This window comes from Ylistrum balloti, unplaced genomic scaffold (assembly GCF_031769215.1).
Source record: "Ylistrum balloti isolate Yb309-2 unplaced genomic scaffold, AGI_CSIRO_Ybal_v1 Utg369876, whole genome shotgun sequence".
Classification (NCBI taxonomy): domain Eukaryota; kingdom Metazoa; phylum Mollusca; class Bivalvia; order Pectinida; family Pectinidae; genus Ylistrum; species Ylistrum balloti.
Window position 1 is genome coordinate 497,288 of NW_026782016.1, and position 15,287 is coordinate 512,574.

General features: G+C 35.7%; 1 protein-coding gene across 1 annotated transcript in view; it reads right to left on the reverse strand.

The window, feature by feature from the left end:
• Nucleotides 1-15,287, reverse strand: part of LOC132546199 (uncharacterized) — a 25,952-nt gene continuing 10,665 nt past the window's right edge. The window contains exons 3-12 of the mRNA XM_060209910.1: nucleotides 13,817-13,972; nucleotides 10,814-11,007; nucleotides 10,270-10,374; nucleotides 8,245-8,340; nucleotides 7,886-7,990; nucleotides 6,528-6,620; nucleotides 4,912-5,119; nucleotides 3,554-3,676; nucleotides 2,866-2,964; nucleotides 1-297 (exon numbers count right to left, since the gene is read on the reverse strand). Of these exons, the coding sequence (XP_060065893.1) occupies nucleotides 1-297; nucleotides 2,866-2,964; nucleotides 3,554-3,676; nucleotides 4,912-5,119; nucleotides 6,528-6,620; nucleotides 7,886-7,990; nucleotides 8,245-8,340; nucleotides 10,270-10,374; nucleotides 10,814-11,007; nucleotides 13,817-13,972 (1,476 nt within the window). The remainder of the gene's footprint in view (nucleotides 298-2,865; nucleotides 2,965-3,553; nucleotides 3,677-4,911; nucleotides 5,120-6,527; nucleotides 6,621-7,885; nucleotides 7,991-8,244; nucleotides 8,341-10,269; nucleotides 10,375-10,813; nucleotides 11,008-13,816; nucleotides 13,973-15,287) is intronic.

Consider the following 15,287-nt stretch of genomic DNA (forward strand, 5'->3'; position numbering starts at 1 on the left):
TTATTTTGGTTTGGTGCTCATGCCTTGAGCTACCCCCTTGGCTAGTATGGGTCCACCTTTGTAAAGGTACAGGATGGGCCATACCATATAGTTTAAACTATCTCCACCTTTTGTGTAAGTCCTTAGGCGGTCGTGGTCAAATTTCTCTCCATGAAAAAATTCCCATTTGATGTGAAGAGGTGGATCTTGCACTCGCATCATCCAGATGTACTTGACAGTGTATTCAATGAAGTCTTTACAAGCTTCAATTATTTTACCATCCATTCGGTATACGCTTTGTAGCCTTGACTTCATGACCTGTCAAAGAAGGTAACGTCTGACATTTGATATCTTTAAGTATAACACTCTGCTATTTGATGAATGTGCTTTGTAAAACATGATGCCCAAATGTCCCTTTTAAATTTGTTCTAAACATGTTACCGAGGAGAATTCAATGAGTAACCTATCAACAAGAAGAAATCTCAATCATGAAGTACAATATTTACAGGCAAATGAGGACATCCCCTAGGATGTGCCGATTTAAGCGTTGTGCGGAAATGAACAAGCTTGCTGATTTGCTAGCAACAAGGCCATCGTATTTCAGAATACACGTACAGCTTCCTTACCAGAAACAACAGATCCTTTAACATCTTATCCGGACACCTACATAGACTTAAAGACTCAAACAAAAGAGCTAAAAACATTCCCCTGACATCTTACATCAATCAAAAATGGGGTACCACATGAACGCTTCCCTACTTCAGATAACAGTGGTATAACAACTGCATGTACGACCCCTTGCATTAATCAACACTCGGTTCATACTTTACCTCAAGTAACAGTGGATTAACTGGGAAAAGTATATTGCCAACAATGGACTACCGTTTGTACGATCTTTTAACTCAACCAATAGTTAGCTAACTGTGATATATATGTATACGTTTCTTCAAACAGCAATTTAAACCAACTGTGCCCTAACTGTAATAAATACCTTACCTCAATTTTACAATATGCATGATCACTTCCTAGAGAGCTAACTTTATAAACTGTACATCGTCTAAAAAACAATGGCTGAGTATGATAGAAAACTTACCTCCAAAACAGATGTTTAAAAGTATGAACGATAATAAAACCTCAATCGCCAGTGGGCTACCCGTATGAAAGATCTCCTATTATAGTGAGTTATCTGTACATTTATGAACGATCCTTTGCAGCAACCAATGACTGTCTAATTGTACAAATGATCTCTAACTTCCATTAACGGTTTGCAACCTGTATTAATGATCCTGTACCTCAACCAACAACTGACTTAATGTGACAGATCACATACTACATCGATAGTGGACTAAATGTGACAGATCACATACCACATCGATAGTGGAATAATTGTGACAGATCATATACCACATCGATAGTGGACTAATTGTGACAGATCACATACTACATCGATAGTGGACTAACTCTGACAGATCACACACTACATCGATACTGGACTAACTGTGACAGATAACATACTACATCGATAGTTGACTAACTGTGACAGATCACATACTACATCGATAGTATCGATTGTGGACTAACTGCGACAGATAACATACTACATCGATAGTGGACTGCGACAGATTACATATGATATCGATAGTGGACTAACTGTAACATATCACAAACTACATCGATAGTGGACTAAATGTGACAGATCACATACTACATCGATAGTGGACTGTGACAGATTACATATGATATCGATAGTGGACTAACTGTGACAGATTACATACTACATCGATAGTGGACTAACTGTGACAGATCACATACTACATCGATAGTGGACTAACTGTGACAGATCAAATACTACATCGATAGTGGACTAACTGTGACAGATCACATACTACATCGATAGTGGACTAACTGTGACAGATCACATACTACATCGATAGTGGACTAAATGTGACAGATCACATACTACATCGATAATGGACTGTGACAGATCACATACTACATCGATAATGGACTGTGACAGATCACATACTACATCGATAGTGGACTAACTGCGACAGATAACATACTACATCGATAGTTGACTAACTGTGACAGATCACATACTACATCGATAGTGGACTAAATGTGACAGATCACATACTACATCGATAGAGGACTAATTGTGACAGATAACATACTACATCGATAGTGGACTGTGACAGATCACATACTACATCGATAATGGACTGTGACAGATCACATACTACATCGATAATGGACTGTGACAGATCACATACTACATCGATAATGGACTGTGACAGATCACATACTACATCGATAAATGTGACTAACTGTGACAGATCACATACTACATCGATAGTTGACTAACTGTGACAGATAACTGTGACAGATAATGGACTGTGACAGATCACATACTACATCGATAGTGGACTAATTGTGACATACATCGATAGTTATACTACATCGATAGTGGACTAACTGTGACAGATCAAATACTACATCGATAGTGGACTAATTGTGACATATTATATACTACATCGATAGTGGACTGTGACAGATCACATACTACATCGATAGTGGACTAAATGTGACAGATCACATACTACATCGATAGTGGACTAACTGTGACAGATCACATACTACATCGATAGTGGACTAACTTTGACAGATCACATACTACATCGATAGTGGACTAACTGTGACAGATCACTTACTACATCGATAGTGGACTAACTGTGACAGATCACATACTACATCGATTGTGGACTAACTGACAGATCACATACTACATCGATAGTGGCTAACTGTGACAGATCACATAAGAGTTTACTAACTTCGACATGTCGCGCACCACATCAATAGTGGACTAAATGTCCTCAAATCACTTACTTCATACAACAGGGGACAAACAGCTTGACAGTTTGCTAGACGATAGTGCCTCAATTGTCTGATGACTTCCCTTGGTAGCGCTGGCAACATCCCGTTTTCCTTAAACACATCGTTATATGAACAGTAGTTTAAATGTAATTTTGATCCAAATGCCTTCTCAAATTCAACTGACGCCCTGTCAAGATGTTTCCTTATAATTTACAATGCTTTTTTATTTGTTGTTACCATAATTAAAGATATATGTATATATTAACCATAATCTTGTTCATATCCTTTTGATAATGATGTCGATGAGAAAGAGGAACGAACCGACTTTTGCTACTTTTTTAGCAACAAGATATTTTTCAAAATTTAATGTTCATAACTGAATATTAAAATGTATAAAATGGCTCTTAAAAATAATCACAGTTTTGCTTATTGTATCATCATTTGCCAACAGCTGACTGAAGGGACCTTGGCCTTGAACCCATATGTAGATGTATTTTAGTGGTCACCCTTTTTCTTTATCAATATACATCCTGTGTAGTTGTTTCTGTCTTATATCTAGTACTTTATTCCATATTTGCTTACTTCTATCCAGAAATATGGGCAGTTTGCCCAAAAAATTGCCACAACAACTAGTCTACCATTCCATTTCTGTTGGTGCATGGCTATGCAATACATAAATGTGAAATTCATGAATTGTTACCAGAAGAGACGACCTGGCGGTATCCTGGAGGTCATCGATGTCTGGTACAGCGAGGGGCAGTTCCAGGGAAGATATGAAGTCTGCCTGAGAATCGCCAATATCCTCAAATGTTGTAAACACATCCTTAAACAAAGAATAATGTACTAACTCTGTCATGTGGGAAATAGATCAACTGTGTCTATAGGGCACGCAACGCTAACCTGGTTTGGTTTGCCTGAAAGTATCTTAAAGATTTTACTATTAGGCCCTGCTTTCTCTGCACAAAGGAGATCAGAGTCACTAAATTAACAAAAGAAAATCCCATTCAATCAAGGATGTTTCTGATTGTGTTCAGTCAAAATGAATATATTCAAACAGAAGAGGTCTGTCAAAGAACTAACTGCATTTCCCTTGATAAACCCATCCATATGATCCCTGGCATGTCAGTTTCATAGCTGATATATAATTGACTCTCCTTCCCCATGGATGCCAAATATAGACATTATATTTCCATTTCGTTAGAAAAAAGAGGGATTGTAAAGAAGTAATCATAAAATCCATATCGGAACCAGCTTCCCTGGCCCTATAGGATGGCACTCTCAGCCAATGATGCTTCGGACCGGAAAATATCCTGTCAGTCCTTTAGAATGATTCTAAAAACAATCACACATTCGGCCCCGTCCCCCTCCCTCACCCAATCCATCCCCCCTTAACCTTACCGTACAGAGGCATAAAATTTACCATTTATACGATAATTTAATTCTCTTTAACCAAGATGCTTCAAACCAGAATTTATATTATCCTTATATTTTTTTTTCAGCAATTTAAAAAAAAAAAAAAAAAAAAAAAAAAAAAAAAAATTCACTATATTCCATCCATCGTGCCAAAGGGGCTTATAACAAGAAGTTGCTTTAACCATTTATCACCAAATAATCTTTTTTCCGCCCCTCACCACTCTCAGAGATCAGCTACACCATTTATAAATCCCCGCCTCCTGAAAACAAATTTAAATGATTTCGAATGAACAATTCTTATTGAAATGTCTCTTATAACAATGGAGACAAAGTTCCCCATTTTGGCACTCCCTTAAGTCCCCTCGGAAGGTCCCTCCATTTTTTGAGTTTTTAGACCACATCATCCGAAGACTCTTCCAATTAAATGATTGAAATCAAATCAGTGGTTAAGAAGAAGTCATCTTACCAAATGGTTGAAGGATGGAAGGACGAACGGACGGTCGACAGACGACGAACGTCGCGGTACTGCATACAAAAATTTGTTCACAAATTTGTCTGTGTCTAATTTGTCAAAACCAAGAAATATATATTAACTTGTGTATGTGCCATCAATTGTCATGATAGTGTCACTAAATGTGTACATACCGCGACGATATCTAGAAGAACTTTAATCGCCTTTTGTTCATCCATATAATCCTCCAGGATCTCCAATGCATCTGACCACTCACGATCATACAGTTCTGATATTTTCTCGGCAATTTTCATTGGCCGCATGGGGTCACTTAGGTCAGTGATGGCAGGATTGTTGTGAGATAAGTTGTTACGGACATCGGCACTGAGTTCGAATAAAGACATTTTCATCTATATTACTTACTATTAAGTTCATGGAGATGAAACTAATTTGGCCAAAGGAGGAGTGCCAGTTTGGGCCTTCTGATGGTCATGACGAAAACTTTTTATTTTTTGTCTATTAAAAACTTGAGGTCAGGCGGTAATGACATGACATTAATCTAAGGTCAGCTCAAGGCTGTTCAATTGTTATAAGGGGGACGAGTGGGGGATCAAATTCACAATTATTGCAATAATTATCAAACTAAAATTTTGTTTTTAGTTTTTTTTCTCTTAAATGTCATTTGATGATATATTTCAAAACCTTCATTAGACAAAATGACCAAAATATATACCATTGTTGAAAAGTAGGTCATGATAATTAAGTGCAATAATTACTAATTAAGTCAGACTTGAGCACCGTTTTTTGTCTTAATGCATCTATAAACAATATGTTTATCACGTGCAGTGTATTTAGTTGAAATATTTTTGCATGAATTAGAGCAATGAAGAAGTTACAGTCAGGGTAAGAGAGGCATGCCATTTAAATAGACTAGTTACAATTTAAAGTGCAAGAGCACCAGTCACTATCTTATACCGGTTAATGGAAATGAATATTGAATTATACTGTATGCAAAATTATTATTAAATATTCGTGTACACTGAAGATTATTGTGCTTCATTTAAATTTAGATGGGGTCTAATTCCCACATCAGAATTGAGGTCTGGTTCCTAGTTCGGTTTTTTAATTAAACAGATATCTAGCATAGAACTAATAACTTGGAACCAACTTCAACTCCAGGTTCTTCACAATACAATAACTGATCTGAGGGGCATCGATCTTACTTCTCGACATATACCTAACTCGTCTGAGTTCTTTTCTCGTCAGTACCTTCTCAGAAAAAGTATTGCATATTTCATCATTTGTATGAGAGAGGAACATGGAGTTGCATTTCTTTGCAATATAAAGTATTATCCTATTGCACTTTACACGATGTCTGGAACATTTCTAAATATGTTAGCTCGGATAATGTAACATCCATTTTCCATTGAAATAACATTATTATGATTGGGAGATATGTACTTAACAACAACTTGAAAAGGCTCAATTAGAGTTAGAAGAGGTTCTGAATCTCGGAACAAAGCGTCCGGAAGACATGTACAGGGTGCGATATTGTCAGTGTGTATATAGACAAAATGAACGCAAATATATTGGAAACATTATCAGTAATAGGAAAATCATGGAAATATGGTTGGAGTTTTCACAAGATTCTTAGTAAAACGTTTAGGCATTGACTTCACTCTTCCGTCAAAACATCAACCACTAAGGTAAATGGTCTGATACAGGTGCATGTAAGACTGAGAGTCACCATATTCCTAGGTTACATACGACAGATTTTAGAGAGGGAAATTAAAGTTACCTCATCGATGTTTTGTCCTTGACCTCACTCTCTGATAATAACTTTCTTTGTAGCTTGTCTATGGTGTCACGTAAACTTTCCTCTTTTGACTGACTATGCTGCAGACTATAACACAGATAACACAGATAACACAGATCTATGTTTTTTATAAGTTATAACGACAGTTGGTCCGAGGGGCCACATTACTACTGACTGGAATTGCCATTTTACGGCAAAATACGTAGTTCAATGCAAATGATGTCACTAACTATTGGTATGAGACAGGATACGTTTTGTGAAGATATATCTGACTATAGCTGCAAATAAAAAAAAATCTAAAATGATAACCTAAAGTCGCAAAGGCTGAGCGATAACTAGGGGTTATTCAGTATAGCAATCGTCATCTGAGTCATAGGAAGTATTCACAGATCCATGAAATGATGAAAAATGGCAATTTGAGTGTATTTGTAAACATGACAACATTGTTAACTAGTTTGGCAATGCACTATTACCGATATAAAGCATATTTATGTTAAATAGAAGATACAAATACAAAATGTTATCATGTAATGTGGTTTTGTGGAGCATAATTGTACAGAGTACAATACAAAAACAACGTAATGGAGCAATAAAGGAATCTGAAAACAGCATCAATGACATCGAACGTTTGATTAGTGTTTGAAATGCGATGATATTAAAAATACTGTAGAGAAAGATTAACAGACCAACTTTTCTCATGTATAAGAAAATGATACTTGATATCAAATCCACACGGTAGACGGTAACATACAGTATACTTTGTGGGGGTAAAGGAAAGACAAAAGAGAAAACAATGATTTAATTATTTTGGAGTCACCTTCACGACATACATGTGGAATATCAATGAGAATGTAGAAAAGGTCATAAGACTAGGGGAAAATGCAGAGAATCAAGACAGACACATTCTCATCAGTTTGGACTAGTTAGTAACAAAGAAATGATTATTTAGGCAATTTGTTCTAAAAATATATATTATATTCATAGAATCTTGCACTCTTGGGGGAAAATTATCATGTTGAAAATTTATCACACTATCCAGGGTTTTTTCTTTTCTGTTTTTTTTTATGTTCCCTCTCAAATAAAAACAGAACATGTTTATTCGGAGACTCTAGAAAAAAGTACAAAGAAAATAAGACCATGTGCTCCGGAAAAGTTAATAATGACCTCGGCTTTATGGACGACATCCGCACAGAAAAAAACGTGAATGCATATGTACTGGGTAAAAGAAATGCGGATTTTACATACACAGAGGTTGGCGAAAATACAATTCATCACGCGGTTTAATGAGTTATAAACAATATCTTTGTAAATCATTTACATTCGTGTCCTATCATGCCAACCTGGTACCATACCTGATCAGTGCCTCATCTTTGGCTTGTCTCTCAGCAGATAATTCCTTCTGAAGTCTGTCATGTTGATCGTGTAAGTTATCTTCATTCGCTTTACTCTGTTGCAGACTGAAACATAAGGGGGGAAATTGAGTAGAAAAATCTGTAACTAAAATACAGTACAGTAATCAAACATACATTCAATTAATGCATAATTAACTAAGTTCAGGTAAAAAATGAAAGAAAATACGTGAATCAATTACGTTAGTGAATATGTCTTATAATGTTTTTCAAGGACTGCGTGTTTAAATCTGGTGTTAGATTTATAAAAGGTATACCACCAACAATTCTTTCCTATATATGTGTCTATGATTTCATTTTACCTGCGTTGAAGTTCATTTCTTTGTTGACGCTCAGTTTTCATAGACCTATACAATTCTAGGCATTGGCTTTTCCATTTGTCAATCTCTTGATGGTCACTTAATGAAAAAAAACAGGAATAAAGTCAATTATGCTTTAACATGTGCAAAGCCAGTTATACCATTTCATAGCAATATAGATACATCCAACTCCAAAGATTCTTTAAATAATCAGAGGTAATATATAACTGTGACAAGTTGAAGAAAATTGTTAACATATCTCATCCTGAAGGAAAACTTGATGAATCAGTGAACCAAAGTTTTGACAATCCTGGTAACTTACTGTAAAAATATCATCCACAGACACACAATGAACAGGTTCATTATGACATGTGTAAAAATTCATTAACATCGACCTACAAAGTTTTGACAATCCTGGTAACTTACTGTAAAAATATCATCCACAGACACACAATGAACAGGTTCATTATGACATGTGTAAAAATTCATTAACATCGACCTACAAAGTTTTGACAATCCTGGTAACTTACTGTAAAAATATCATCCACAGACACACAATGAACAGGTTCATTATGACATGTGTAAAAATTCATTAACATCGACCTACAAAGTTTTGACAATCCTGGTAACTTACTGTAAAAATATCATCCACAGACACACAATGAACAGGTTCATTATGACATGTGTAAAAATTCATTAACATCGACCTACAAAGTTTTGACAATCCTGGTAACTTACTGTAAAAATATCATCCACAGACACACAATGAACAGGTTCATTATGACATGTGTAAAAATTCATTAACATCGACCTACAAAGTTTTGACAATCCTGGTAACTTACTGTAAAAATATCATCCACAGACACACAATGAACAGGTTCATTATGACATGTGTAAAAATTCATTAACATCGACCTACAAAGTTTTGACAATCCTGGTAACTTACTGTAAAAATATCATCCACAGACACACCACAGACACACAATGAACAGGTTCATTATGACATGTGTAAAAATTCATTAACATCGACCTACAAAGTTTTGACAATCCTGGTAACTTACTGTAAAAATATCATCCACAGACACACAATGAACAGGTTCATTATGACATGTGTAAAAATTCATTAACATCGACCTACAAAGATTTCTACAATTAAGCATCTTTTATAACAAAGGGACATAACTCTAAAAGAAAGGATTAGAATAAAAAGAATTTTAAGATTCAACCTAAAGAGATACATGTTACCGTATGATTTAAATATGTGTAAAGTTTCGTTGAAATAGACACTAGAATCTAGGAGAAACTGTCTGAACTAACAGTTTACTTATTGGTTTCTGTGAAGGGGCATAACTCTGAAAAGAAAGTCATGCAGAAGGAAAATATTATCACAAGATGCACAACTTCTGGGAGGTGTACATTCTGCAATTCTGATGTCAGTTGTTGACAACAGTAAACATAATAGATTAACGCTGAATCATTTGCCTGATAACGTCCTATAGTTTATTCAGCAAAATTCTTTCTATGTGGTAATAGTGATGAAGTTAAATTGTCACTATACATATGTATTTATGCAGTAAAACAAAGAAGATGAAGCCAACACGAGGTAAATGTATTAGTAGTTGGATGATATTTCCTCAGTCCTCTTCGTCTCGATACCCGGAAGTATGCATGGTGAGTGGAGCATAAATAAGACTATTAAAACGTAGAAGCCAATCACAACAGGCGAAGCGGTATGATTCCTAAATTTATTACTGTAGTCCAGATTTGCCCTCTCGGGCTTTTTCATGACACGATTTAACACTGAAAATTTTATCCCTAAAGTACATAAGGATGAGGAGACCTATCCACAATCAAGACGTTGTTTGTAATGCATTTATCGCATTAAAATTTATGATAAGCTACGTTGAGTCCTGAAGAAGCTCGAGAGAGCAAAACCCATCATCAACAATAAATTTATGTATTTATATAGATAATCATGGTAACTCAACCAATGACATAAACTATTTTCATGCTAAAGTTATACATTACCTGGCTACTTTGGCATCACTGGTCTCCATCTGTTTCTTGTATCTGGCAGCCTCATCTCTTGCTTTGTCTAATGTCGCTGTACTATTCGTTCGAAAATCTGACAAACTGGATAGATTAATCAAGATGATCAAAAACACTAATAATACTTAATTCAAACTGATCATAAATATTCAGCTAAAATTATTGTTCTGCATTTTTAAGGTTTCGAAAGTAAATTCAGTTTGAGGAATGCAGATAAATGCCAAAGGGAAATTACTTTTGACACTTAAAAGTTTAGATATATGTGTGGTGGATGTTTGATAAAATGAACATAATTTAAAGTTGAATTTTTGGATTGTAAATGAGTTACGTATTTTAATGAATATATGTTATGAAATAAATATCGTAACTGGTTTTCACAAATGCACTACATCTTCGTATGAAATTGATTAATGTCTCGTACATTGAAATTCCCCAAATCTTTTTAATCTGCTGTTTTAATGACATCTGTACAAAGTCAAAGAGACATGATGAGGTCGTTATGTCATCTTAAACATAATCTTACGACTTATTTTCATCTTGAAGTATTTCACATTTTTTCTGCAGATCCGCTATTTCGTTTTGAAGAGCTTCGTTGTTCCCACTTTCCCTTCTTGCATTCTGAGTGTTACTCTCTTGACGATGGATCGGAGTACGAGAAGGACCTCGACGACCAATACTTCCTTCTTTCCTTGGACGCTTTGAGTCATCTGATTCTATCTTGTGCTCAAAAATATTCATAAAAGGTTACATTTGAGATGACGTTAAATTGGCATTTTGTCTGGTGATTGTGTTCTACCTTTTCTAGGCTGCAACAGGACAGTTAATATCCTTATTCTATATATAAGGAATTGATCAACTGAATGAATGGGTTGTGTCGGATGGACCTTGTGAACCAGGAAATGAGGGACCAGTGAAAGCATGGCTACAGGAAGGGACAAGCCCCTTTCCAAGAGGAACTGTTTACACATAGTCATGCTATGAAGGCTTTGTGGTTAAGGAGGCAATGTCTGGCCCTCAAAGAGGGTATGTTGTATCATGTCCTGCTGGGCAACAAGTGGCCCCAGGTGATACTTCCTTTTTCTGCAGGGAAATAGCCTTAATCTGTGCCCATGACAACTATGTGGGAGGACATCTAGGTGAGCACAAAATATACACAAAGTTAAAAGATTGGACTCCAAGCTCCTACTCAATCCGCACAGAATGTAGCTTACAGCCAAGTGAAAAACATCAGGTAGCTCTCTGCAGATCCACACAGATCAGGGAACTAATTTCAGCAATCAACTTTTCTCAGAGTTATGTGAACTACTTCAGAACACCAAAACCCGCACAACTCCCTACAATCCTTCCTCAAATGAAGAAGTTGAACGGCTTAACCGAACAGTTCTTCAAATGATATGATATTGTATCAATCGTAAAGATGATACATGGCACTATTACTCTAATCAAGATGGTGTTCAACGCCACTGAACACAGAGGAATAGGGTTCCACCCAAACATGATAATGTTGGAAGAGAAACAGCCACTGGACTTGTTATTAGGGGCACCAAGTCCATTATACAGAGAGCACCCTGCAACTATGGTCAACAACATTTCGGGTTTATACATTCATACTTGTAGCACGCCTCCCATATATAAAAAGGAAAAGAGGGACCATCCCTTATAATTAACACTAGGTTAGTTAGGACGAAGGGTTGATGGATCTCTGGGTATTAGGTTCGGGCTAGTAGAGCCTGTGTGAAGGCCTGGACTCAAAAAGCTTGTGGGTCAGTTCACCTTTAGCCTAGGAGGGGGACTCAGATATGCCAAGTGGGCAGTTTTGACAACCTGCTCTTCATAGTGACTCTGATGATTTAAAACACTGGATGTGGCCAGTATCAGGGGTAGTAAGACCCATGTATTTGCATCTGTTGAAACAAATCGTATAAAGTCATTACACATGGAACAGGCCACCAACCTGGGCAGTTCCCATGAAAAATCCACATATTAGGTGTAACCACCCATTGACCTCGGGTTTTGGGTGCAGCTATAAACTGTGCCTAAGACCAAAACCCTATGAGCTTAAGGGGGCTTGACACTTCACTTCACCTCTTTGAGGTTTGACATCCCCGAAACATTTGTCACAAACATATCAAATCAAACAAGCTTGCCATCCTGGAAAGGCCTCCTGTGAACACCTTCAATCCTCATGGAAGAGGCCTTCATAAAGCGGGAAGGAATGTAGTGAAAACCGAGGGAAATGATCTCCCCCTGGTTGTCACCACTGACACTAGGTGACGTTGACAATGTGAGATCTCATGGAGCTCCTGTGACAGTTTGACGCAAAACCCCATGACAGCGCTCTCTTGACTCTTGACTAGAAAACTGTGCAGACACGGCCACTAAAAATGAGTAATATCACTGTACCATTTGTTGGCTGGGAGCTGGGAGCAACCGTATAGGTTCCTGTGTGAATACACACACAGGATATTTCTACAGTATTGTGAAAAAACAGAATCATATGAAAAGTGTCAGCCTTCTACACTACTGTTTGCATTCATTTGAAGTAACTCTGACATCAAATAAACCATGTGACTGGTCAGGTGGTCACCTCATCAAATATATCACTCATGCATAACAAGTACTTTCAACCGCCAAAAGACAGATAGCAAGACATTTTTGAGTGGTGCCATATTGGTGGTAGTGCCATTTCAATTATGACGTAACAGAATTTAACAAAAGCCAAAATCATGGCTAAAACTCTTTGAAAATAATTTTTAAAATACTTTTCAGGAAAAAAAAATCCAACCAACTATTGTATGATCTTCATTTGGTCACAAGCTGCCTGTCTGCCATTTTTGGATAAGATGAAGAATTACATATGCAAAACTACATTGGTACTAAGGGGAGTTTTCATATCAAATATGAGAAAGCTCCATGGAGAATTCTCATGATCAATTTCAAGAAACAGCAGTAACAAATTTCAACATCCAAAATCCAATATGGCTGCTATTCAGCCATTTTCTTTTTCTTATCATTCAAAGAATTTAATATTTTTGACAAGGATCTAAGGGGAGTGACACAGTAAATCTGAGAAAGATTCATTCTGCTCTTCTCCAGAAATAACAATGTTCAACTATTAAAATCCAACATAGCTGCATGCAATCATTTAGTCCCCAAATTGAACATGCACAATTAACTAGGCAGCAAATGGAACCTTTGAAAAGAAATTCAAGAAAGATCCATATATTTCTCATTATAATCATACTAAAATATTGTTGTCATAATTAAAGGTGGCTGCATGCCTTACAGCCATGTTAACTATCTGATCTATTCCAAAAAATAAACAATGAAAACTTGGGGCAATAAATGATAAGAAAATGAATTATGAAATTTGAGATATTTTGTTTTCATTTAAGAAATAGTGATGACAAGAATTATTTTTAAGGATGAAAAAGACAACAGATGAACCATGGACTACTTGCAATCTGAAGAGCCCTCCACCTGATGATGGTGGACTAAAAATAGATGTTAGCCAAAATTTTATTACCTGATCTCCTAAGCGATCCTTTAGCCTTTTAATTTCTAATTCAGCTTCCCCGAGGCAATATTCTGCTTCCTCTTTGTCGCGGGTGATTCTATTGAGGCGAGCTTTCAAGTCATCCACCTCAGTTGATTTTGTCATTGGCCATGGCAAGTCAAGTTTCTTTGGTAATAAATAATATAAATCTGCATTATTGTCAATGCATGTACATGTATATATTAACTACATATGCTATACAATAAATAAAAATAGCAAATAGTCTAATATGTCATTTTTCGTGCATATAATAGACAAACTAAGAAAAGTTAGTGGCAACATATGAATATAAAATTAATGGTTAAGATTTATCACAATGACACAATATAATAAAAATATAAATTCTGTAACAATAAATGGTATATGACAGTGTGGTTAGGAAGCAGCTTGAAATGTTGTCCTCCGCTTTCTAATAATGATTTAACCAAAGGGCATAGGTGTAGGTTTGGTAGGTTTTTGACTTTTGTTATGCCTTTTATTAACAAGCAGGGTCATTTAAGGATGTACAAGGTTTTGAAAATGAATGATAAAATAGAACAAATCATAGGGAGGTCTGTATGTGGCAAATGACCCATGTAAAAAATGCAAATAAAATCCCAAAGGTGGAGATACGTTGTGATACAGTTAAAGATGACTGCCTAATGAGACTCAGCCACCATGGTCCCTGTACAATAAAGACATTTTTGATGGCCACCAGATAAAGATACATGTACTTTTTTCTCAACTTCCAGTCAACTCAGCAGCCTTATTTTTGGGGAGCACTAATCTGGAAATGTTCTTATAATCACAGCTTTAACAGAAAAATAACTCATATATCTATTTAACAAAAAATTCGACAATAAAAGTATCTTGTATAGTGTTTCTGATACATAAATTACGCTAATGACTTAGCTGCTTTTTATGTATTTTCACCTAAATCAGATAATATCAATGAAATCACATGACAATGAATACCCATATAAAATGACTATCACTTCAAGAATATGACTTTATTTATCTTGAAATTAAAAACATATTTTGTAACAAAGCATAAAATGGAAAACTATTTTGAAGAGCTTGTAATAAAAAGCATTTGTGTGAATGTCAAAAAAAAAGATGCCACAGAGAGATCTTCCCCACAAAGGCGAACTATGAATGTGGAAATTTTTGTTCTTTAAAAGTTTAATAATTTCCCATAGTTAGTAAATTTGTTATTTTGTCTCTTAATTTGCTTTTAATTATAAAAAAATTTAAATTTTTTGAAGAAATAGAAATTATAATATCAAACAACATCCTGTCAGCCATATATATTACTTTCAAATACAGACAATGTAAAAGTGCACTTTCAAACGAAAGAAATTAATATATTATGAAGTTTCACAAAATTACGACATTCAAAACTTCTATAAGAAATAGCAACGTGTAACAAAACTTTAAAATGTAAAAATCCAAGATGTTATTT